Source organism: Calypte anna, chromosome 3 (genome assembly GCF_003957555.1).
Source record: "Calypte anna isolate BGI_N300 chromosome 3, bCalAnn1_v1.p, whole genome shotgun sequence".
NCBI lineage: Eukaryota > Metazoa > Chordata > Aves > Apodiformes > Trochilidae > Calypte > Calypte anna.
Window position 1 is genome coordinate 51,254,966 of NC_044246.1, and position 24,545 is coordinate 51,279,510.

A 24,545-nucleotide genomic window follows, 5' to 3' on the forward strand; every position below is an offset into this window, starting at 1 on the left:
TATAACTGCATCCAAGACATCCAAGCCTCTTCCAAAAAACCCCTTTGAGGAAAGCTGTAACATTACAGTAAAGATGTAACTGCATATTCAAGAAGACTTATCAAACCCCCCAGAAACTAAAATGCGGAACACCCAATGAATACCAAGGCTGTCTCTGAATTTAAAACTTTACAGTAGTTTGCAGTGATAATTCCACCTTAATGACAATTTGTTATTAAAGAAACAAAAGGAATTTCAAAAACTCTACCTAGAATCACTCGTTTCTGCCAAGCGGTTGTTCATGATGGCGAGAGCACCCACCCCTGCAGAGAAACCATTTTGTCTCGTATTGATACACACATTCCTGGGGTAGCCATTGGCTGTCTCAGACAGCTGCTTCTGCAATATGGCCAGAGAGACTTTATTCGATGCTGTGAGCTCCCTCATGGAGATCATCTCTCCGGAGAGCCTCCTCCCCTCTGTGTCACTGTCGTACTGTCCATCAGCATCCGCCGGGATGTTCCGCCGATGCAGACGGGCTCCTGGGGTGATGGCATTGCGACGTCCCAGACGGGCACTTGATTTATGGCACTTTGGGCAACATCTGCATTTGAATTTTTTCAATACCCAGTTCAAAACTTGCTTGATTACAATTGAGATGACATTAAAAAGAGAGTATATGCAACATACCCCCATTAATATAAATACGAAGTTTCCAAATCTGTATAATCCCTGATTTCGGTATGCAGCGTTTTGGCTGCTAACCAAATCTCCAAAGCCAATGGTGCTGAAGGTGACAAAGCAATAGTACAAGGAGTCAACATAGTTCCATCCTTCCACTGCTGTGTACATTGCAGAGGCGCAGCAGGAAAGGGTGATAGCAAAAATTCCCAGAATCAGCATCACGTGGTAAACGGATGGCTTCCACCCCACAAGGCTGCTCACCTCCGACACAGATGTCCCCCTTTGGAAACTGGGAGGTAGGAGACCACTTCTTCGCAGCTGTCTCTCATGGCAAGCTTTCATGATGAATGCCAGGAGAGAGATGATACGCTCCAAGAAGAGGTTGAAGAAAAGGATAGTCCCAGCACACCCAAAAAGGCCATAAACGATGAGGAAAACTTTTCCAGCCACGGTTGCTGGTGTAGTCATCCCAAAACCTAAGTGATAAATGATTTGCATTAATGACATGGTTTTTCATGCGTAAGCTCAGGATGTATGAAACTTAACAAAGGTCCCATCTCATTGGACAAGTATCTCTAAGTCATTTTAGGCCAACACAAAACCAACTTTTGTAATGAATGAAGACTGCTCTAGAACACTCAACAAGATCGTCAGCACTCAGGAAAGCAAAAACCATCCTCACAGAGATGAAGGATAGTATTCGCAGAGAACATGACTTTCTAAATGCAGATGGAAGCATTCCTAAGCCCAGACCATGAGATGAGGTGAAGAGGACATTTCCCTTTTCCAAGATGTGAGGCCAGTACGGACTGATGGAAAGCTTAAACTCTGCTGACAATCTGTAACCCAGCGTAATGCTATTGTTACCAAGGGATGACAATATCACTACCCCTGGGAAGATGTAAGATTTCGGGTTGTATAGCAGAAAAAAACTACAACCACTTCCCAAAGATCAAATACTGTTTTAAAATCAACAGCACTTTAAAGTCTTAACCAAATGCCAACTGTGTTTGGCCCACCGGATATAACCACAGAAGAAAGGAAAAGCCATGGCCCTGTCACTGATGAGATACCTCCACGGCACAGCCACTTGGCAGACTGGGAGCACTAGGATCTGCAGACTGATAATGACAGCAGGAAATCACTGCCACACAGGTTAATGGAGAAAGTGGAGTATACAAACTCTGGAAAGATCCAGCAGCATTATTTATTTACTTCTTGAATTGTCCTTTGACATTGCCTTATCACTCCTACAACTACCTGAAAGGAGGTTGTGGTGAGGTGGGGGATTGGTCTCTTCTCACCTATAATGAGCAAAAGAACAAGAGGATATGGCCTCAAGTTATGCCTGAGGAGGTTTAGGCTGGTTATTAGGAAAAATTTCTTTACTGAATGGGTTGTCAGACACAAAAGAGGCTGGAGTCACCATCTGTGGAGGTATTTACAAGACATGTAGATTTAGTGCTTAGGGACATGGTTAGTAGTGGAAGTGGCAGTGCTAACTTAATGAGTAGACTTAAGAATATTAAAGGTCTTTTCCAAACAAAATGATTCTATGATTTTTGCATATAACAGTAATGCCTTGTAGCTATGGATGTTTACATAACAACAAAATGGATCTTAAATATGTAACAAATACAGTAAGTTTGCTTCACATTATTTGCTGATACTAATTATTTCATGAAATGGGATTATATACATTTCACATACTATCTCAGGAAGATTCTTCTGAAACTCAATACTGTGGGTATTGCTCTTGTTCTGCTATTCTTCTCTGTGAAGTGGTTCAATAAAAAGCCCTATTGATGGGACTGAGATAACTGCCCTGTCCCACAAACAAACAACCATATCTAACCTAAATTAACAGTTCATGAAAAATCCACAAGCTGAAATTTCTTTACCTTCCTGTTCAAGAAAATGCTGAGCAAGTAACCCATATACCCCAGGGGGGTATATATCAACAGCAGAGTACATCAGTGAAAGTTTGCAAAGAAAAGGAAACTTTGAGCACAGAGTATGATGACATCCTTAAATACAGTTTATTATCATGACACACCTTTAAAGAGCAATAGGAAAGCAGACTCTGTATGAACTCAGCTTGCTGCTTGGAATTTATTGATTTATTTTTGCACTGGCTGCATTTTTTTGGGTAACTTTTTGTCACGGTTTAACACTGGCGTAACAGATGCTCTCTATTAATCTCTCTCTCCTCCTTGATAAAGAAAGGAGAGAGAATAAGGGAGAGAGACTTATGGGTTGGAAACTAAACTACACAACTTTCATGAAACAGTAATGATAAATAGGAAAAATTACTAAATATATACAAATATACAGGAAAATTGATACCACATTCCTCCCCCCTTTTCCCCCAATAACTCTCACGTCACCACCGAGGCTGCAGGGCAGCCCTGGGAAAGTCCAGGCTGGACTCCTGGAGTCGGCAGCAGTCAGGAACTGGAGGCAGGAACACACAGATATGGGCTGGCACGGATCAGGACCACAGGCAGACAAACAGACAGAATCCTTCCAGGATGCCGGGTGAAGGAAGGGAAGCAGGAAAGGCAGGAAGGGCAGGCAGCCAGAAGCTGGAAGCGTGGCTTGGCCCTTGTGATGCCTCAAATTTATACTGAGTATGATGTATATGAGATGGAATACTCTGTTTGGTCAGTTCTGGCATCTATCTTGTCCGTTCCTCCCCAAAGGAGGGCTGCAGGTGGGACCTCTTTATCCTCCTGGACAGTAAAATGTTCTCATCAGAGCTGAGCAGTGTCCTTGGCTCTGCACACCAGCCTCTAGCAGTAACTATAAACATCAAGTGTTATCAGTCCTAGAAGCAGACACTGTCTGAGAAACTTGCTGTTAATTTCAGCAAGTGCAACTACTTACAAGACACTTAGCTAAAAGCAAAAGTACAAGATAGAAAATCACCTTTATCCTGGCTCAAACCAGGACACTTTTTAATGCTCCCTTCTGTCCTGGTTTGGGCCATGATAGAACTAATTTTCTGTCTTGCCATTTTACTTTCAGTTAAGTCATTTTACTTTCATCTATGTTTAAGTCAAGCTGCACTTGCTGAAATTAACAGCAAGCTTCTCAGTCAGTGTCTGCTTCCAGGACTGATAACACTCGATGTTCATAGTTATGGCTAGAGAATGGTACACAGAGCCAAGGCCACTGCTCAGTTCTGAGAAACTGCTCTGTAAAGAGAGAGTAAAGGGGTCACACCCACATGTAGCAGGAGGAGCCTTTCCTGAGGCTCGACGAGCTGCTGACCTCTCCATTGCCTCGCACCAGAGTGAGAGCTCTCCTCTGTGGGTGTGTGTCCCACCTTTATTGGTCCCCTGGTCTTGCTCATGCCCAATAGGGGCCTGTCCTAACCAGGCACAGGTGGACTCACACCCACTCACTGGCAATTCGAGGCACCTGGTTTATCTTGTTTTTCTACACCCACAACCCTCCTTTGGGGAGGAACAGACAAGCCAGGTGACAAAAACTGACCAGAGTATTCCATCCCACATGTGTCATCCTCGACGTAAATTTGAGGGATCATGAGGGTCAAACCCCTTTGCCCATCACTCTTCCCTTTGGCCCTTCTTCACCTGTCCCTGTTTGCTTCGGAATCCTGAGAGGATTTTGTCCGTTCCTCTGCCTGTGGTCCTGATCCGTGCCAGCCCATATCTGTGTGTTCCTGCCTCCAGCTCCCAACTGCTGCCGACTCCAGGAGTCCAGCCTGGACTTTCCCAGGGCTGCCCCGCAGCCTCGGTGGTGACGTGAGAGTTATTGGGGGAGAAGGGGGAAAGAACATGGTGTCCTTTTTCTGTATATTTGTATCTGTTTCATTATTTTTCCTTTTTTATCATTACTGTTTCATTAAAGCTGTGTAGTTTAGTTTCCAATCCATAAGTCTCTCTCCCTTATTTTCTCTCCTTTCTTTATCAGGAAGGGGAGGGAGGTTAATAGAGGATATCTGTCATTCAGATAATTGCTGGCCCAGCGTTATACTGTGACACCTTCTTATTTCATTGATACCAAATTTCGCATCTGTTGATAAATGAATGCAAATGCTTATGACTAGTAAACTTGAAAATATATTTTCAGTGGCATAAAGATGCTGAGGAATGAGGAACAGATCTGGCACACTTGGAAACAGCTGTGTGACAGCAATTCAAACTGTATTGCATCATCAGTGTTGTCACCATGGAAACAGTATTTTCTGTAACAGACAGTGAAAAACTTGCATAGTATTACCAGAAAATAAAAAACTTCCAAAGGGGTCACTAGATTTTGTTTTCTGGACCCATGGTCTCTCCATTTTGTCATGACATAAGAGCAGCTTTGAGCAGATCTCCCAAAGATTGCCTTGGGTTTCCAGGTCTAACATGAGAGAATTACATGAAATTCCTCTCAGTTCCTCATCTTCTGGGGGGTGGAACTGTTACCTGGGTCAGACTGGGGGTGCATGGAGCCTTCTCATTAGATAATGAATATACACTAAAAGTTGGGGAGCCTGCTGCAGTTGCCATCTAGGGATACCTGGCCAGCGTGTTATGGAAAAGGCATCTGTTTGCTCATGCCTTGTCAGCAAAGCATTTAAATATAGAATCATAGAATCACAGAATCACAGAATGGTTTGGGTTGGAAAGCGCCTTAAAGATCATCTAGTTCCAGCTCCCCTGCATGGGCAGGGACACCTCCCACTAGACCAGGTTGCTCCAAGTACCATCCAACCTGCCCTTGAATACTTCAGCAATGGGGCTACCCAACACTTCTCTGGGCTACCTGTTCCAGTGTCTTCCCTCATAGAGAACAATTTCCTCCCAATGTCTAATTTAAATCTCCCCACTTTCAGTTTTAAGTCATTATCCCTTGTTCTTTAGCTACATGCCCTTGTAAGAAGCCCCTCCCCAGCATTCCTCTAAGCCCATTTCAGGTACTGGAAGGTTGCTGTAAGATCTCTGAGTGTTCTCTTCTCCAGGCTGAACAACCCCAACTTCACAGGAGAGGTGCTCCTGCCCTCTGATCATTGTTGTAACTGTCCTCTGGACTCACTCCAACACCTCTATGTCCTTCCTCAGTTGAGGGCTCCACAACTGGACACAGTACTCTAGGTAGAGTCTTACAAGACCTAAGGCAGAGAACTACCCCCTTGATCTGATGGCCAGGATCTCTTTGATGAAGTCCCAGGCTACAGTTGGCTTTCTGGGCTGCAAACACACATTACCAGCTCATGTTGAGCTTCTCATCAACCAACACTCCTAAATCCTTCTCATAACTGTTTTCAGTCCAATTCTGCCCAGCCTGTATTTGTGTTTGGAATTGCTTGGACGCAGGTACAGAACCTTGCACTTGGCCTTGTTGAACTTCTTGCAGTTTGCATGAGCCCATCTCTCAAGCCTGTCAAGGTCCTTCTCGACGGCATCACTTGCCTCCAGCATGTTGACCTCACCACAAAGTCTGGTGTCATCAGCAAACTTGCTGAGGGTGCACTTGATTCCATTGTCCATGCCACCAACACAGATGCAGCTGTGGTCTGATACTGACCCTTGAGTGAACACCACTGACAACTTGTCTCCATTTTGACATTGAGCAACTGACCTCTACTCTTTGAGTGAGACCATCCAGCCAGTTCCTTATCCATGAGTAGTTCACCCATCAAATCTGTATCATTCCAGTTTAGGTACCAGAATGTGTGTAGGACAGTGTTGAACACTTTGCACAGGTCCAGGTAGATGACATCAGTTCCACTGATGCTGTGATCCTCCTTCATAATGGGCTACCAAGTCTGCCAGGGAGGATTTGCCCTTGGTGAAACCATGTTGGCTGTCACCAACCACCTCTTTATTTTCCTTGTGTGCTTCACAACAAGCATGTGAACATCACTATAAAAATAAATGGGTTTACTGTCACACATATTTAATAATTAAAAAAAAAAAAAGAAAAAAAGAGATAGTGATGGTTTGGACCAAGATGTAAAAGCACTAAATCTTTTTAGCATCTTCTGGTGATCATTCATGAGAAGTGTTGAAGTTTTGTCTTTTGATGTAGTTTGTTCAAGCAAGGTTTAAGACTTGCATAATCAGCAAAAAGCAAGCCCAAGCAGAAGACAGTAAGTTCAAGCCAACAGCTAGCAGACAGAATTGTGCTCATGCTTTCTTCATATGGGGCCTTCCTTCGCTAGCAGTGCTTGCCCCTTTGGCACCACCTGGACCACAAGGGATTCATGCTGCTGTGTTGTGTTTGACAAGTCTGAACTCAGCCCCTGCTCAAGGCTAAGTACAGCATCACATCTGGGTGAAAAGAACTTGTCCAGAACCGCCTGTGCTTCTGAGACAGTACAAGGAAAGAAGAACAATGGGGTGCTCTGCATTTTCATAGCTCTGACATATTGTATAGGTGCCTTGGAGATATTTTTGTGTGGCTCAGGCAGTATTTCAACCTCCCTAAATCTAATTATGTCCCACTCTGACACACCACTTCAGAGACAGCCTTTATGGCAGCATTAATTTCAGCTGTTTGATACTTTTCCCTAAAGAAACATAATTTGTAAAGCCAAGTTGACACTGAGATAACGTTTATCCTTCAGCAGCCTCTCATGGGTAAGTGCTGGCAACTACTGAGTTCCTGATTTGTGTAATAGGCTATGTGGTTATTATTCCACTCATCTAGACTTCTAATTTACTTAAGATGGTGTTGGATTCAAGAGGTAGTGCAACTCTATAAACTTGTGAAGACTTATGTGCCTTGTGATATGCTTCTTGTTGCTCTTCCTTTCTTGTCTTTTCCCCATCTTCCAATGGGGAATCTTCTCTCTCTTTTACAAGAGAGAGCTGGTACCAGAAAAGAAGGAATAGCAGCTTTAGTACCCGTGAGCTCTTCTCTCAGGCCAGTCAGTTTGGTGATTATCTTTTCTTACTAGATTCTGAGATTGAAGGGGTTGACAATTTTCCAGTAAAGATACATTTAACTGGAGGTGGAGTAAAAGTGTTGGTCACCTTGAAAATGGAACACAAGAAAGTCTTCCAGCCTCTTCCATGGCATCACTTGTCCCTGTTTCTTTCAGCCAGACCATCATCTCTTCTTACAGAGGCATCCTGCCATGGGACTTGGCTGACACAGCAAGTCACCATGACTGAGCAATCATTTTAAATCCAAGAGTGAAGATCATGGGAGTAGCCCATGTAACCCCCATGTAACCCAACACTCTGTAACCCCTTAATAATCTGGTTATATTTAAAGGAATAAAAATAAACTAAAATTCTTGAATATAACTTTTTAAACAAGCAATTTATCAGAAATAATAATAAAAAAATAACCAGAATGCTGCTTCCAGAGATAAAGAAGTCCTTACATAATAAAAACTATGCTCTAACAGGGCTAGTCCCCAGGAGATGTGGATTACAGAACACAGGCACATAAGCTAAAAGCAACCAATTTTGTTTAACATCTGTTTCACATTTGTTTTAGTTTAAGCCTAAAATTCAGTGTTTGGATTCTTGAGCTCCCTTCAATCCCCTTTCCACCTGTTAGCCTTTCATCATTATTGTCCCTGATAGACTGGTACGTGTATATTTCACAACCACCTCTCATTTATTATATAGCTCCTTACCACATCCAGAAACAGTTGCCTTGGATACAAGGTCACAGCTCAGAGCCGATAAAACCATTGCAGATGGAAACCTGCTGCTTCAGCCAGCACTTTTACCCATGGAGCGAGAATATGAGGCAGTTCTCCCACCTGGCTTTTCATTTTCAGCCCACAAATGAAAAAGTTACTTTTCCTTTAACATCTTTGTGAGCCCACTTTATTGAAATACTGCTCTTGTGCTCAAACAGGAAATTTTTTTAAAGTTTTTCCATTGCCAGAGCCCTTCATATAAAAATTGATGCACAAGCACACTTGCACTTTTGTAGATAACTATCAAAGCTCCTGAACACTGAGGGTCTGTAAGTCTGAAGACATGAGATACCACTGCAGCTCTTAGGGTTGGCCTAACCTGTATCACACACAAGCTTACAGGCCTTGGTGACTCATGTTCTGGAGGAGATAACCCATGGAGAAAAAAATAAATGACTGTGGATTGATTCTCTGTCTATGTATCTATCTACATGTATGTATTGGAATGGGCTGCCCAGGGAGGGGGTGGATTCTCCATCCCTGGAGGTTTTTAAAAAGAGACTGGATGTGGCACTCAGTGCCATGGGCTGGGAACCACGGGGGGAGTGGATCAAGGGTTGGACTTGATGATCTCTGAGGTCTCTTCCAACCCAGCCAATTCTATGATTCTATGATTCTATGTATGTCTATCCACCCATCCATCCTTCCATCCATCCTTAATAATATATAAGCAGGCTCTTTCTGGCATTTCCTAATTTTAGTAATTTTAGTAAAATTCTTTTAACACAGATTTGTTCTCCCTAAATCCTACAGTAAATAGATGGTCAGAGATCCTGTAAATTTGCTTTGTAAACCAAGGCTTTTTTTTTTTTTGCCCCCTAAGTCCTATTACTGTTCAGTACACAAAAATGTGCATACATGGACCCAATCCGAAAGAGACCATGAGAAAGGATACCCAGTCTGTTCTATAATCTGAAAAAGCATCATGATAAACTCAATAAAACCTATCCAGGTCACTGTTACTGCTCCTTGTTACATCTCCACCAGTGCAACATCAGTCAGGTGTCTGAAACAACTGCTATGCCAAAGGAGCCAGACGATGGTGACATAATAGATGCAGGAAATTTTAAATGAATACTAAACAGTTTCAATGAGCTGCAGGCAATTATTAAAGGCTTTCCATAGTACCAGTTTTATTCTGTTTATACACAGCCGTGATCAGGCCATTGGCTATCTGAAATGCTGCTATGCATAACGTCAGTGAACAGCAGAACCAAACACCTTCAGTGTTTCTCTGATGCTTGTGATTTAAAACACAGCCAAAAAGGTCATGATCACATTTTAATTCCTCTGTAAAGTGAACTGCTTTTGGGTTTTGTTTTTTTAAATTACAGAATTGTCAGCCTAAACCAACATAAGTTTCCCTGGGGAAAAAAAAAAAAAGTATTAAGTTGGCAACCATGAAGATAAATCCCTAGAGGCTAATAAATACTTGTTTATGAAGGGTATGAAAAGAAATTGAGAGGTACAAATATCTTTCTGCAGAAGTGAATGACAAGCCTAAAATTATGCCCAAAAGTGACTCAGGTGAGGCTGAGAGACCGGGCTAGGCAGCAGTGCCTTGTGCCCATGGCTGGGAAGCAACAGGGCAGCTCTACCAGGCAAGGGATGCCAGGATGCCTCAGCTCCTCTGGCAACCACTGGTGGGCAAAGGGCTTGTATTCCTACAGGCATCCCTGGAGAGTAGAGTGATGCTGAGAGGGTCTGCCCCATGGCAGGAGGCACCTTCAAGCAAGGAGAAGCATGACAGAGAGGTGCTAGAGGCTGTGATCTTCGAGGTGAAGAGGGGACTTGGGTTCTCTGGAGAGGAGATTTTGGAGGGCAGGTGGTGGGGAAGGATTTCCTCTGGTAGGGAAGGGACAGGACTGGGAAGCTGCAAGGAAACTTCTGCCTCCTGAGGATGAGAATTGCCCCACATGCAGGGAACTTGCAGTGTAGAGGTGCAGCTGTGTGAGGCTGATACCTGGTTGCACTGGCAGGCAGGTGAGGAGGGGACCTCGTGTCCTACTGGGAACCAGAGCTGGAACAATGTATTTAGGGTGAAAGATATGCCAGACCTGAGAGGAGTAATGGTGAGGTTTCTTCTCAGAAACATCAAGTGTTACCACCACCTTGACAGGGATCTAAGGCATTATCAGTACACCCTTAAGATCTCTCTTTCCTGAATAACCTCCTCAAAACCTGCCTACTTGTGTACATTTACCTTCTCCATGCAGCAGGTTTCCCAAGCATTCTCTACACTGACACCTTCCAGTTGAACTTTCCAAGAAAGGTCTTCAGTTTCTAGTAAGAACTCAGCAAACACATTTACCAGGTCATGGCACAACTTTTGTAAATCTGAGTGATAAATGACCCTTAAAAAGAGAAATGCTGAGGCTTCAGCTTCACCTGCAGCAGCAGTACTCTTGCTCTATTCATGTATCAGAAGCAGGGAAGCTTTCCTTTTGGAGTTGTACAGCATGTTGTCCTTTCTGTGTAAGACAGGGCATAACAAAGATTAACCAAAAAAACCCATCCTTGCTCACTACTAAATACCATTACTGTAAATATGTAGCCTGATGAATACAGAAGAAGGTTGATCATTTGGTCTGCCCAAGTTGCTTTGGCATAGAACTGGGAAAAGAAAGAAGCAAGAAAGTGTTTCTAAATCAGTTTTACAGCTCCCTAGCTGAGGCTGGCTAATCCTCTATGCACTTTGTACAAACAGGGACTGACCTGTACCACCAGTGTCCCTAGCAAAGCAGTAGCTCTGACCTGAGGTCTTGCTAAGCAGACACCCTGAAGAGGTGATGTATGGGCAGGGTCATGAGCTTGAGGCTGGAAATCTTTGGGAAGTTTATGTTTGGGTTTTCTGGTTAACCCTACTGCATCAGGACACAGTTTCTTGACCTTGATTTGTTGGCTACTCTGCCCCTTGACATACTTGCTAAATGGAAAGAATATGAGTTAGTGCTGGCCAAATTAGTGCTAAATCAACTTACAAAGGAAAACTTCTAGAAAAGAAGAGTGACAGCAGGATTCTCTTTCTTTTGGTTGCAGTCTGTCTCTTTGTGAATTGACCTAAGCTAGTCCAGACCTGCTTCTCACAGCTGTCTCCACACCTCATGATCAAAGAGTTCTGTATTTAGATCCTTTCCTTTCCTTTCCTTTCCTTTCCTTTCCTTTCCTTTCCTTTCCTTTCCTTTCCTTTCCTTTCCTTTCCTTTCCTTTCCTTTCCTTTCCTTTCCTTTCCTTTCCTTTCCTTTCCTTTCCTTTCCTTTCCTTTCCTTTCCTTTCCTTTCCTTTCCTTTCCTTTCCTTTCCTTTCCTTTCCTTTCCTTTCCTCTCCTCTCCTCTCCTCTCCTCTCCTCTCCTCTCCTCTCCTCTCCTCTCCTCTCCTCTCCTCTCCTCTCCTCTCCTCTCCTCTCCTCTCCTCTCCTCTCCTCTCCTCTCCTCTCCTCTCCTTTAACAGTTGGGTGAAAACTATTTTAATACACCCTTTTCTGAAATCATATTCGTGTTAATAATGTAAAAATACAGCCCACAAGCTCCTCAGTTGCTTAAGTTATATTACTATGAAAAAACCCTTCCGTGCACTAGAAGCTTAATGGTCTTTAAAATCATGCCTTAACAGCTATCAGAGCCGTATCAAACACGTGCTCACATTTTGGGTTGTGTGCAGAAGCATCTGCCTTGGCTTACTGCACTCCTGAACTTCAGCTAAAACATTGGGGTTTCTGAGACATTATCAGACAGAGGAAACTTCTTTGAATTTAGAGTAACTATTTTCAAAATTCTCCCCAAACCAAAAGCATTATACCCAAGAAATACACAAAGTCTCAGTAGCCAGGGTTATACAACAATAGGACAAGGAGTAATGGTTTTAAGCTGAAAGATGGTAGACTTAGATTAGATGTTAGGAAAAAATTCTTTATTGTGAGGGTGATGAGACACTGGAACAGGTTGCCCAGAGAAGATGTGGATGCCACCTCTGTTCAAAGCCAGGTTGGATGGGGCTTTTGAGAAACTTGATCTAGTTGGAGGTGTCCTGAGTAGGCTCATGGCAGGAGGGCTGGAATGAAATGATCTTTTATGTTCCCTTCCAACCCAAACCAGCCTGTGATTCTGTAGGGCACAGCTCATGGACCCCAGGACCAGTCAGTTCTTTTTCTCTCATGAGCTGTGTCCACTATCTAAAGCCGTACACTGCCTTCTCTAACATTCCTGCAGTTTTCAAGTAGCTGATGATATTGTTCCAGGTGAACTTTGATTCAAAAGTTCACTTCTTTTGCAATCTTAATTTTTCAATTTTATTTTCATAAATTTTTTGAAGAAGATTTTTTGTGTGTGGATAATCATGTATCTAAGCAACACTCTGACATGAAAAAGCCCTGTAATTTCAAATGCAGTGTTTCAAACATTAGCATTCACACCTGCTTTTGCTGTTTATTGAAACTTGCAGTCGCATTTCAGATGCCTGAGTAGACCCAAGGTTAAGCAAATATGTTATTATTCTGAACTGCAAGGAAAAAAGAATAATCCAAATTTTGTTATATTCTTGAGACATGATGGGCTTTGAACCCACACTTGCATGTGTAATGCCACTCCAGTGCCAGTACATCTCACAATATTTCTCCTTTCAGGCTAAGAAATAGCATTATCTGAATTTTACAAGCGATCTGGTGAATGTTGTATTTCCCCACAAGAGAAATCCGATGAAAGAACATGTCTCTCCTGGGCTTTCTAAACCTTACAGATGGAAACTGCTGTAAAATGGTTAAATCACTGGCTTGTCTTTTGACTAGCTGAAACAACAGACTTGCAGCACTTTTTTCTGTTACTGGTGTTTGTGCAGGTATCCAGAGAACATCTATTTTTTAAGAGTTGTCTCAGTTTCTGCTTTATAATCAGCCTATAAAGATGGAGCTGTAGGGCAAAAAGAACTTAAGCACACAGGGAAAAATATTTTATACTCTTTGGACATTTTTTCCCAAAATTCTGTGCAAACTTCCACAATTACGGTTTCATGAAAAAAACATGACCAATCTACCTCAGCTTTTTCATCATTTAGATATGTTATTTAGATAACATATTTGTGGACAAAAGCAGAGCAATAGATGCCATCTACCTGGGCTTGTGCAAAGTGTTTGACACTGTCCCACACAGCATTCTGATCTATCTCTAAGCGGGAATGATATGGATTCAATGGATGGACCACTCGTTGGGTAAGGAACTGGCTGGATGGTGGCACCCAAAGAGTTTTGATCAGTGGCTCAGTATCCAAATAGAGATGTGTGATGCGTGGTGTTCCTCAAGGGTTGGTACTCAGAGCAGTGCTGTTTGACATCTTTGTCAGCAACATGGGCAATGCAATCGAATGCACTCATAGCAAGTTTGCTGATGACACCAAACTGTGTGGTGAAGTCAACGCCCTGGAAGGAAGGGATGGCATCCAGAGGGACCCTGACAGGCTTCAGAAGTGGACTTGTGCAAACTGCATGAAGTTCAACAAGACCAAGTGCAAGGTTCTGCACCTGGGATGAGGCAATCCCATGCATGAATACAGGTTGGGAGGAGAAAGGATTGGGGACAGCCCTGAGGAGAAGGACTTGGGAGTGGTGGTGGACCAGAAGCTCAGCATGAGCCATCAATGTGTGCTTGCAGCCCAGAAAGCCAACTGGGTCCTGGGACACATCAAAAGAAGCACAGACAGCCCATTGAGGAAGGTGATTCTCCCCCTCTGCTCGGGAGTACTGTGCCCAGTTCTGGAGTCCCCAGGATAAGATGGACATAGAGGTCCTGGAATGTGTCCAGATAAGAGCCACTAAAAATTATCAGAGGACTGGAGCACCTTCCCTATGAAGACAGGCTGAGGAAGTTGGGGTTGTTCAGGCTGGAGAAAAGAAGGCTCCAAGGTGACCTTCCAGTATCTGAAAGGGGCCTACAAAAAAGCTGGGGTAGGGCTTTTTACATGGGTGTGTAGTGAGAGGACAGGAAGAAATGGTTTCAAACCTGAAGAGGGGAGATTTAGGTTAGACATTAGGAAGAAATTCTTTATTTTAACATTGGTGAGACACTGGAACAGGCTGCCCAGAGAAGTTGTGTCTGCCCCCTCCTGGGAAGTGTTCAAGGCCATGTTGGATGGGGCCTTGAGCAGCCTGGTCTAGTGGGAGGTGTCCCTGCCCATGCAGGGGGGCTGGAACTAGATGATCTTTAAGGTTCCTTCCAACTCAAACCATTCTGTGAGTCACTTATTTAAAAATGTTCCATCTGAAAGAGCAGAAGCAAATTCTGAAGTATGTTTTAGCTCAGCAATCTCTTGTAATTCATTCAAGAAGGCACAAAGACCAAATTTTGAGAACTGTAATAAAAATATAAGGTGATAAGACTGCTCACCTACCAGTTATTTCTCATTTTCTATTTCTGCATTTCACTCTACCTTCCTTAGTATGCATTTCTCTTTTAAATTTAATGATACTGAACAACTCCGCCACTTCACCAAGATAATATTGAGCTTCTGATTTTATCTTAGATTTTCTTGGTCTTTGCAGTTCTTCCAGTAACAGTTTTTGTAAACAGACAAACCATTTTATCACAGAAGTTCTTCCCCTCATTTCCCACTAAAATCACCATTTGGACTGAAGATATTCAAGTTGCAGTAATTTGCATCATCAGAGACTTGAAGCAGACTCACCTCCATATGCACTGACCATGAGTGACACTATATTTTTTATGTATCCTCATGAGACAAATATATTGCTTGCAAAATACTCAGTCTGAGCAAAGAGATGACAGAATATTCAATAATGAATAACCAAAAGGATATCATGCCTTCTTTTAATTGAAATGTACTGAATTAGTTTCTCATCCAATTCTCACATGGGCAAATTTCTCTTAACTTCTCTTTCTGTCTTGATTAAATTTGCCTGCCTAAGACTTGAGAATGAATGCTAACATTTGACCCATCATTTCTAAAGGGAAAGAAATTACAAGTCAGCAAGTTTAAAGTTCATTAAGAAATCACTGGGGGGTTATAATTGTTATCAAGGTATACCCACTTTTGTCATCAATGAGTAAGGAGCACTAAGTATGGGTTTTTAAATACAAGCCCATGTAAGGAATCTCATATGTTAATATCAAACCATTCAATTTCTTAACGTACTGCACACCAAAGCTTTAATTACTTGAAAAGGCTGCTAATGCTTTTCCCCATCTCATGCAATTAAGATTTAATTTTCATTCTGCTTGATTCAAGAGATATTGCACTGAAGCCTCCCAATGCCTATAGGTTGGTGTGCCACCCATGGCCATAAACCCACTAAGCTCAGAGGTAATATTTCTTACAGTAGTGTAATGTAAGTGCTGCCAACATCAGACCTACACTTGTTTTATAAACTTAGCATGCCAATACAATGAGTAAGGTGGGATTTCTTAAAGCTTGCTCTTTATATTGGTCTGCTATTGACTTTGGCAGAAGCTGGCTATTGAGGAGCTACAAACTTAAACACACTCGATTTGTCTTGATGGTTTTGCAATTGCCTCTGAGGTTATAATTCTGTTTTTTACTTAAGTGTTTCTATTCACAGAAGGTTTTGGTATCACTTCTGAGATTTATTGCACTCAATAAGAGAACTTCCATGATTCAGATGTTCACCACCATGAATCCTAGGCTTTGTCCTTACCTCTCTCTACCTTCTCTCAAAATGCACTCAGATACACAGCTGATGCTGATACCCCATGAAAACTGTCTCTTTTGATAAAGGTAAGCAAGGCTCAGATGGTGAAGGCTACGTTTCCAGTAACAGTAGACTGTCTTCATACTGAAAATTGCAGATGAAATGTTCTGTGTTGGTTTTCTGTTACTCTTATCCTGATACTACTATAGCAAGAAGTAAAATTCTCATATATTTCAATAGCTGAAAAGATAAGGTAATACTGTGTTCATTACAAGAAAGAAATGACATTGTATTTTCTAATAAACACCAGGAGTGGATATTGTTACATGAAGTTAATTGCCAACAAATCCATCCTAGAATTGGCTTGCTCTTCTCTCTGCAAGGAAGAGCAATTAAAGTTTGTTGAAAAGCAAGACTGTCCTTGCAAAGATGAACCATCAGAAAAAGTGAGATAAAATTACAAATTGTTTATGATCTGTGCCAAAATGAAGACAATCAGAGATGTGAGAAAGATTTAGACTGGAAAAAGAAATGGGGATCAATAGCAGGATTGACACTAAAGAAGGATGCATCTCACTAGGAGTAGAAAGAAACTGTAAAGCTTTACTTTTGACTTCTTTGGTAGCCATTAATTTGAAAGACTGCAAAGGCACAAGCAAACAAATAATCAGTAGAGGAGGGAATGCTTCCAGTTGGGAGGGAGGTGGTAGAAATGAAGAGTGCCTGGAAAAGGCAGGTGATGAGGGAGTGTTAGATAAGAGGGAAGAGGAAGGGGGAAGGGGAGGGGAAGGGGATGGGAAAAGTGAAAGGGAAAGACTCCCAAAGGGGAATGGCAGAAGCTAGGGATTGGCCAGGCTCCAAAGGAACACTGTCTGGAGGGTTCCAGCAAGGATTTGGAACTATGAGCCCATAGCAAACAGCTTAACTCCCATTGCAGGCACAATAACTGGTTTATGGAGAGGTTGCTTGGTAATAGAGACTGACTGGCTGGAGCCACACATGTCACCCCCCCCCCAGACAGGGAGCTGTCAAAGAGGTATTTTGACCCACTAGTGTTTGGTTTGCAGTCGTATCTCCAGGCTCTTGTAAAAGCACAGGGAACTGAAATACAGGTATTTGCTGTCCAGCAGGAATATCACAGAAAGCTGAATGTCATGCTAGGCAGGAGGTATGTACCCACTAAGGAGATACTGATCCTTCAATTACCTGAACTAGAGGGACCCTGAAAGCTGCGAAGATGGAGAATCCTTGACTACAAACTCTAGTTTGTCTTTGTTTTGAACCTGAACCATTACACAGTAAATCAATATAAAACTACTTCTGACTTCTGACATGCAGGAACATAGATGATGCCAGGAAACTACTTTATTTCCTGATGTTACAGATAGGCTTCATTTTTTGAATGACTGCTCTGAAGTGCTACATTCACTTCTGAGACCCCAGGTCACAGTGCTCCAGCTGAGCACTTCAAAGATCAGATGCACAGCTAAAAGAAGTTCAATTCTGTCAGCCCCAGGCTACATGCATACAGCCATAAAAAAACCAAATGAAATATATAAATATCTATTTTACTGATGTGTTTTGAAACACAGTGTTTGATAGATAGGGTTTAATATTTAAGAAACCTCACTCTTAGATTAAGGAATATGAGCTGATGTGCTCTGTAAAAATCACTATATCTAACCAACGCATGGTAATGGCTTTACTTTCTGGGTCTAGATCAATCCTACATGAGGAGGTAAACCCTAAGCAGTACTGAGACTGATTAAAATAATACTTTCAGAAAATTGTCTTTTAAAAAGGGCTTTATTTAAAGTACTGGGATTTCCCTCTCCCACCTTTTAGAATAAAAATGCAATAACTTTAGGATAAAATTTATTTAATTTCAATCCTTCCTTGAGGACAAGTCAAGTCACCTATGTAATTACATAGATGTATTCCAAGTAAAGCTTCCTGTTGTTGCTCTCAAATACAAGAAGGCAAGCTGTGATTTAGACTACTTTTCTGCTTGGAGCACCCAACCTATGCCCAAAGATTCAGAAAATTCTTGTCAGTGGTACCTAAAGAAGTTAATGCTCCCATGAAGCTAAAGCAAGTAGAAAACGTTGCTACAGTAAGAAAAATCAGTGAAGGATTACTTCTCTCCACAGAAATATGGTGATCAGTGACTTGCTGACCTCTGAGCCTCTTCCTCTCCATTCTTTATCAAGACTACCAGGGTGAGAAAATAACTTTCAGATATTCACCAACCCAAAACATCACAAACACCTAAAGAATCAGATCTGGCCACAGCAAACCAAGCTGAAACACACTGTCGTGCTTGCTGCAGACTGCAGGCAGGCAGGCAAAGACAAATAACCTGATGCTGCAGCTTAATAATACTGCTTGCTCTCCCAAATGCTTTCTCATTTGTTTTTTGCGAGTTTGGTTTTTTTTTTTTTTTTTTAACTTCAAGAATGTAACCTCTTGAGGTAAATGCCCCCTAACTTGAACCTTCTGCAAAAGCTGCCTGTATAAACCTCAGAGTATTGCAGAACTCTGAGAAAACACAACACCGGTGCTGCTCCGGTGCACACTCTGGTTTGCATTGGCTGTACTGACTGTGAAATTATGTTTACAGAGAGCAGAAACCCAGAACCTTCCCCAGATGCAGCTCAAATTCCTATTCAATATATTGATTCAGCATATACAGTATTCAATATCCTGATGAAGGAGACAGGACAAATACATTTTCCCCCCTAAAGCCTTGAGACAAACTTACTTGTTTATTGCCAAATCTCAATGTGAAGTGCTGCTCTTGGGAAGATTCATTCCCTGGCTCCTAGCACTGCAGCCCAACACCTGAGTGTACACTTGCTGAGCTGTCTGCCTTTTGTGTGTCACTACCAGGCAACAGCCTTCAGCACATTTTGACTTCCACATTTTCTAAAGACTACAACCCAGAGACACAGGAGATTTTAGAAGTGAATGGTTATGGTGCCTATGTTGTGGAGTACAAGCAGAAGTGATGTGCTAGATATGCTGGGGCATAGAGAGTACCCAGAGAGAAGGGGATCTAACTCATCCAACATCCTAAGCAAGAAGAGCACAGCTGCCAGGAGACAGTCAGCTGGCAGAAAGTATAAATGTTGTTTCTCCCATTATGTGGCCTCTCTTCACGTGGGTTCCAAGACAGGGCTGTGCCCTATCTCTTTGAGGTAAAAGCAGAGAAGAGCATGCCCCATCCCTTTGGGTGGAGCTCTTAGGTCACAGAAATTGAGTCATTAAACAGGATACCTTAGGGATAACAAAGGGATGAATAATTTTGCTGACCCCCATACACCATGCCCTCAGTACCTGTAGCCCTTGCACAGCTATAGAGAAGGAAGACCTTTGCAGGGTTTCTTCCCTTCTCAAGGCATCTATAACCCCACACATGTTCCATCCCAAAACCAGCTATCTACAGAAAGGATGCTTTTAAAAAACATTACATTAAAAATAATTTTTATGTACTGTACTACTTCTTTTGACCTAATTTTTAGTGCCTGGTGTGGATTTATATAAAGTAATTGTATCACTGGATTTTTCAAAGGGTTTTGAAACATGTACTTACATGTTAGAAGCTTCAAGTCCAAATTAAGTAAGAAGCTGCTGTCTCAATATGTATACCTAATTTTTATTCTAACAGTTAAGAGAGGAAAAAACACAGATAAGGGGTCTAAATTCATGAACTGAGTCAGAAATTGAGAGCTGTAGGCATTCTGGAACTTCCTCACACAGTAGGCAGAAATAATCTGTGCTACTTGAGTGTGATGCTGCTGTACTGCAACATTTCAGCAGAAGAAAACTGGTCTGAGTTACAGTTTTTTTCTTGTGTGTAAGAAAAGTGTTGGGAATTATTTGGGGGGTGGAAGAAGAGAAGGGATGGAAGGGAGGTAGGGGAGGCATGGGAGGGGATAAGGGAGGGAGCGAGGGAGAGAAGGAGAGAAGGAAGGAAGGAAGGAAGGAAGGAAGGAAGGAAGGAAGGAAGGAAGGAAGGAAGGAAGGAAGGAAGGAAGGAAGGAAGGAAGGAAGGAAGGAAGGAAGGAAGGAAGGAAGGAAGGAAGGAAGGAAGGAAGGAAGGAAGGAAGGAAGGAAGGAAGGAAGGAAGGAAGGAAGGAAGGAAGGAAGGAAGGAAGGAAGGAAAAGAAACTCAGCTGAAAAATTAAGTCTATTAGCTGCTCCTTAAAGAAATCAGTATAAAAATAATAATAAATGCATATGACCAAAATACATTTTGGAGTGCAAAATAATAACTAAATAAGTGGTGTAGACTGAAAGAAAGCAATTAGAAATTAGATTGAATAATTTTCTTACATAGCTTTAAAAATCAAGATGTGTCTAATGAGAAACAGTCTCAACATTTCATTGTCCAACCACAAAAAAATTCAGTAATAAAAAATTAATGCCCAGTGTAATCAAAAAGGTATTTTATGGATAGTAAGCCACTCGCTTTGTGGGATATTCAGGAAAATGCTTTAAGATTAGTCTTAACATTTCATTTTAACTCTCTCTCATTTCTTAAAGAGCCCACCAACATGTTTCTCCCCCACAGTGTTCCACTGCATCCCTGTGTAATTAGGGAAGATGCAAAACTGTAGCCAGGGAAATACAGGAGACAAAACACGAAATAAAGGGGAGCTGCTTGGATGCAGCAGATTCATAGAATCACAGACTGGTCTGGGTTGGCAGGAACCATCTTGTTCCAAGGCCATCTTGTTCCAAACCCCCTGTATGGTCAGGGACACCTTCCACTAGACCAGGTTGCTCCAAGCCCCATCCAGCCTGGCCTTGAACACCATCAGGGAGGGGGCATCCACAGCTGCTTTGGGCAACCTGTTTCAGTGTCTCACAACCCTCACAGTGAAGAATTTTTTCCTGATATTTATAGCCTAAATCTACCTTCTCAAAGCCCAACTGTGTTTAGCCCTTGTGTTCAAAGAATTGGAGCCTTGCTCCCTCTGTTCAGCTCACACAAACCCCAGGAGAACTTGCAACCCTGTCCCTGTGTTTCAATGCCTGAACATGAAGGACTAAGTAGCTTTATTAAAACCAGTGAGAACAGAGTAAGGAGTTGAAAAGACCCAGCAAGTCTTCTGCAAGTTGGAATCCTCATGGACACAGGATAATAGATAGGAGGCTGAGTAACTTGTGTGTTACATACCCTTGACAGACACAGTGCTGTTTGTTAAGCAGTGATTAAGGAAGCTTTCCAATGCATCGCTAGGATAGGAGCATGTTTAGCTGGAGTAATAAAGTTGCTTTGACACATATAACAGATGAAGTTGTTGAGGAAAGCAAGCTGTTTTGACTCTAGATGTCTGATAGTTCTTGGTGAGATTGAGTAGACAGCATTCTCCTTGTCAATGTTCTGTGACACAGAGGCAAGTGAAATTGCTCTGAACCAGGATAATATGGTGTTTGAGCTGACAGGGGAAGCAAAGATACTCCAGTAAAGTAAGTACAGAACTGAGCTGTCTGGGAGGAAACCAGGAGACCACAAAACAATTGGTCTGGAACTGCTCCCCAAGTCGACATTTTAATGTCTACCATGGAAGCCTTCTGCACGTTTCATTTTAAGTACAGCGTTCAGTGGTACAACTAGATAACTTGCTGGGGTTTTTTTTTTTCACTTTTGCTGGACAAATGCATCTGCCAGTAATAACTAACCACAACTGTGTGGTGAAAGAAACCTTGCCCATGGAGAAGCTGCTCAGCTCACTGAGGGCTTTGTCTCTCTACAAGCTGCAGCAGTCTGGAGAGGCAAGTGAGAAGTGCTGAGGTGGGGGCAGCATTTCCTCCTCTTCTGCTGAAGGAGCTGTACATCTAGATGGTAACAGCTCTGCTTTACCACCTAAATGAGGTGCAATAGCCTCTGAATGCTGTCAATCCAGGAGATGCTGGTACAGCCAGGGCTGTGCAGCTCAACACCTCCCACACTGTGGCTCTGACATGGCCTTTTCTGTGCCCAAGAGCAGAGCTCAGCTTCACTTCAATCCACCTTCTGCTGCATCTCTTCACTCAGAGCAAAATCTTGCTCTTCAGCAGGCTCACCAAATTCATGCTAAGTACTGTAAGCAACTCCAGAAGAGAGTAGACTAAGAGAAGGTACTACTCGGGTGAAAGCTTGGCATAACCCAGAATCCGTTGTAGCCTGGGAAAAACAACAGCCTCCCTCTCAGGTAGGAGAAATGTTGGCATTACTGGCTATTAAGAGGGAGTGGTGCCCAAGGCTGCACGATAGGAATATGAGAAACGCAGTTCTTGGTTATGCCATTTACACCTGTCAAGGCTTCCAAAAATGTCTGCAGAGCTTCTTGTTCCCTCTGCACAGATACAAATGACTCCATAGGGCAATGAAGTGGAGATGCAAATGAATGCTTGCAAATGAAGTGGAAACATATTAAATTTCAATAACCACAGAGAGGAGAAGGCAGGGCTGGGGGAGCTGTGAATGGATGTGTGTTTACACATCTTCAGAAGATTTCTGTTTTCTACAGTAGGTGTAAGGGAAGAGTCAGTATGTTAACATAGTGACTTCTTTCCCCATCCATTCAGGTCAGTCATAATGATGTCTTAAAAATACATGTTCTTGTTATAAAGAAGGTCTAATAAAATGGTGTTTTAATGCCTGGACTATTAAGTGTACTTGAAAAGGAAAATATAACAATTATTAAGTGACAAAGTAACAATACTTGGCAACACTACTATATACACAACTCTGTTACAGAGATTAATCACTACTGATAAATCATTTTCCAAACCTAATGATTGTAAGCACAACAATGATCTGTGCATTTCTTCCTCTCTAATGAAGTGAAAACATGGCATCTGTGCTCAAAACCCCAAGACAACTGGCTTGTTACAAAACTTAGGAAGTGGCAGAGAGTATTAGTAAGATCTTCTGTGTGCAGGGCCAGGACTTTTCAAGCAATAGTCCAAGAGTCACAGAAAGCCATAGATTTACTTCAAGGAAATCTCTCATAGGATGGTTCTTAATTATGCTTTTAGAGTAAAGAATGGTAATTTTAGGGTAAAAAAAAAATAAATCCTCCCCTCAAAACTCACCATTTGCTCATAAAGTGCTGTTCTTCCTGAACACCTATTGGATATAAATAACTGCAGTCAGCTGTAGGCAGCAATGTACTGAGAATGTTTATGATGGTACTGCTAGAATACACGGCTTTGTGTAGCTTATGTCTTCATTCCCAAATGCATCTTAACTCTGCCGGCAGTTAAAAAAACAGCTTTCAGATCAGCCGTCAGGCACCGCGAAAGCCTGGCTATACTCTCAGCATCCCCAGTATACCGATGCCTATCAGCCCGCGCTTCGCCGGTAACGCTCTGCGACCACCCGGAGCATCCCGCCGCGGGCAGGGGGGCAGGCAGGGCTTCTCGGGGGACGGCGGTCAGTCCCGCCCGCCCCTCCGGACCGGTAGAAGCTCAACCAGACAACCGCACAGCCGGCAGCCAAAGTTGGCTGGGGATGGAAAGGGGGGATGTCACGCCGTGGCCGGCCCGGACACCGCCTGCCGCCACGGCCAGCGGTCCTGCGGTCCCCAGAGGCTTCGGGCAGCCGGGAAGGCGGCGGGAACACCGCCCTCTGGGGTGAGGGATGAGGGGGGACTGGGACCCGGGCAACCCCCCCTCAGGTGCAAGGCCGCCAGTAGCCATAGCAACGCGGCAGCCGCTCTCCCCAAACTTCGGTCGCTATAACCGGATCGGCCCGGGGCTGCGGCGTCCCCCGGGTGGAGTCCGCCGCGGGGCCGTCGGGGCGGCGCTCACCTATGGTGGAGACGACAGTGCCCACGAAGTAGAAGGCTCCAGGGAAGTCCCAACGGGGCCGCAGGGCGTCGACGCGGATGCCCGCGGCCATGGCCGCCTCGTAGCTCCGCAGGAAGGCGCGTAACTCCGGCAAGCTGATGTTGAAGATGCGGCTGAAGTTGTGGAGGGTCCGATTCCAGCGCAGCTGCGCCGCCGCCTCCGACGGGCTCTCGAGGGCTGAGAAGACGGTGGCGCCGACGCTCAGGTACGCGGCGATGAGGGCGGCCAGCAGCAGGAACCGCCCGTTGTCCTCGTTGAGGGGCGCCAGGCGCCGCCGGCGGCAAGACCCCGCCGCCCCCCGCGGGGGCATCATCTGATGTGCGGCGGGGCGGGCGCGGCGGGCGGTGGGTGGCCCCCGGCGCGGGCCTCGGAGCCCGGCGAAGCGGCGGCGGCTTCGCTGCAGGGGCCGCGGCTCTGAGTCATCCCCCGGCGGGGCTGCCCGCCCGACTGGCGACACTGCCCCGGGGCAGCCGGCCTCGCCCGCCCGCCCTCAGCCCGGCGCCCCGGGGCCGTGGGCTGCTGCGGCGCGGCCTCGCCGGCGGGCCCCGGCCCGCTCCCTCTGGCCATGCGGGGCGGCGGCGGCGGCCCCGCCGCGGGGGAGACCGGCGCGGGGAGGCGGAGGCTCCGCGCGGCGCCCGGTCGACGGAGGGCGGGAGCGTGAGGCGCGGCCCCCGCGGAGCCGCATCCCCGGTGGGAAGGTGCCCCCGGCCC

At 44.0% G+C, this 24,545-nt stretch overlaps 1 protein-coding gene across 1 annotated transcript; it reads right to left on the reverse strand.

The window, feature by feature from the left end:
* Positions 1–129: 129 nt before the first annotated feature.
* Positions 130–24,170, reverse strand: KCNK12 (potassium two pore domain channel subfamily K member 12). Its single transcript, XM_030447888.1, has 2 exons — positions 23,796–24,170; positions 130–1,139 (listed from the first exon to the last, which is right to left on the reverse strand). Exons 1-2 carry the CDS (start codon positions 24,145–24,147, stop codon positions 244–246), a joined length of 1,248 nt encoding a protein of 415 aa, XP_030303748.1. The 5' UTR covers positions 24,148–24,170; the 3' UTR covers positions 130–243.
* Positions 24,171–24,545: the final 375 nt, after the last annotated feature.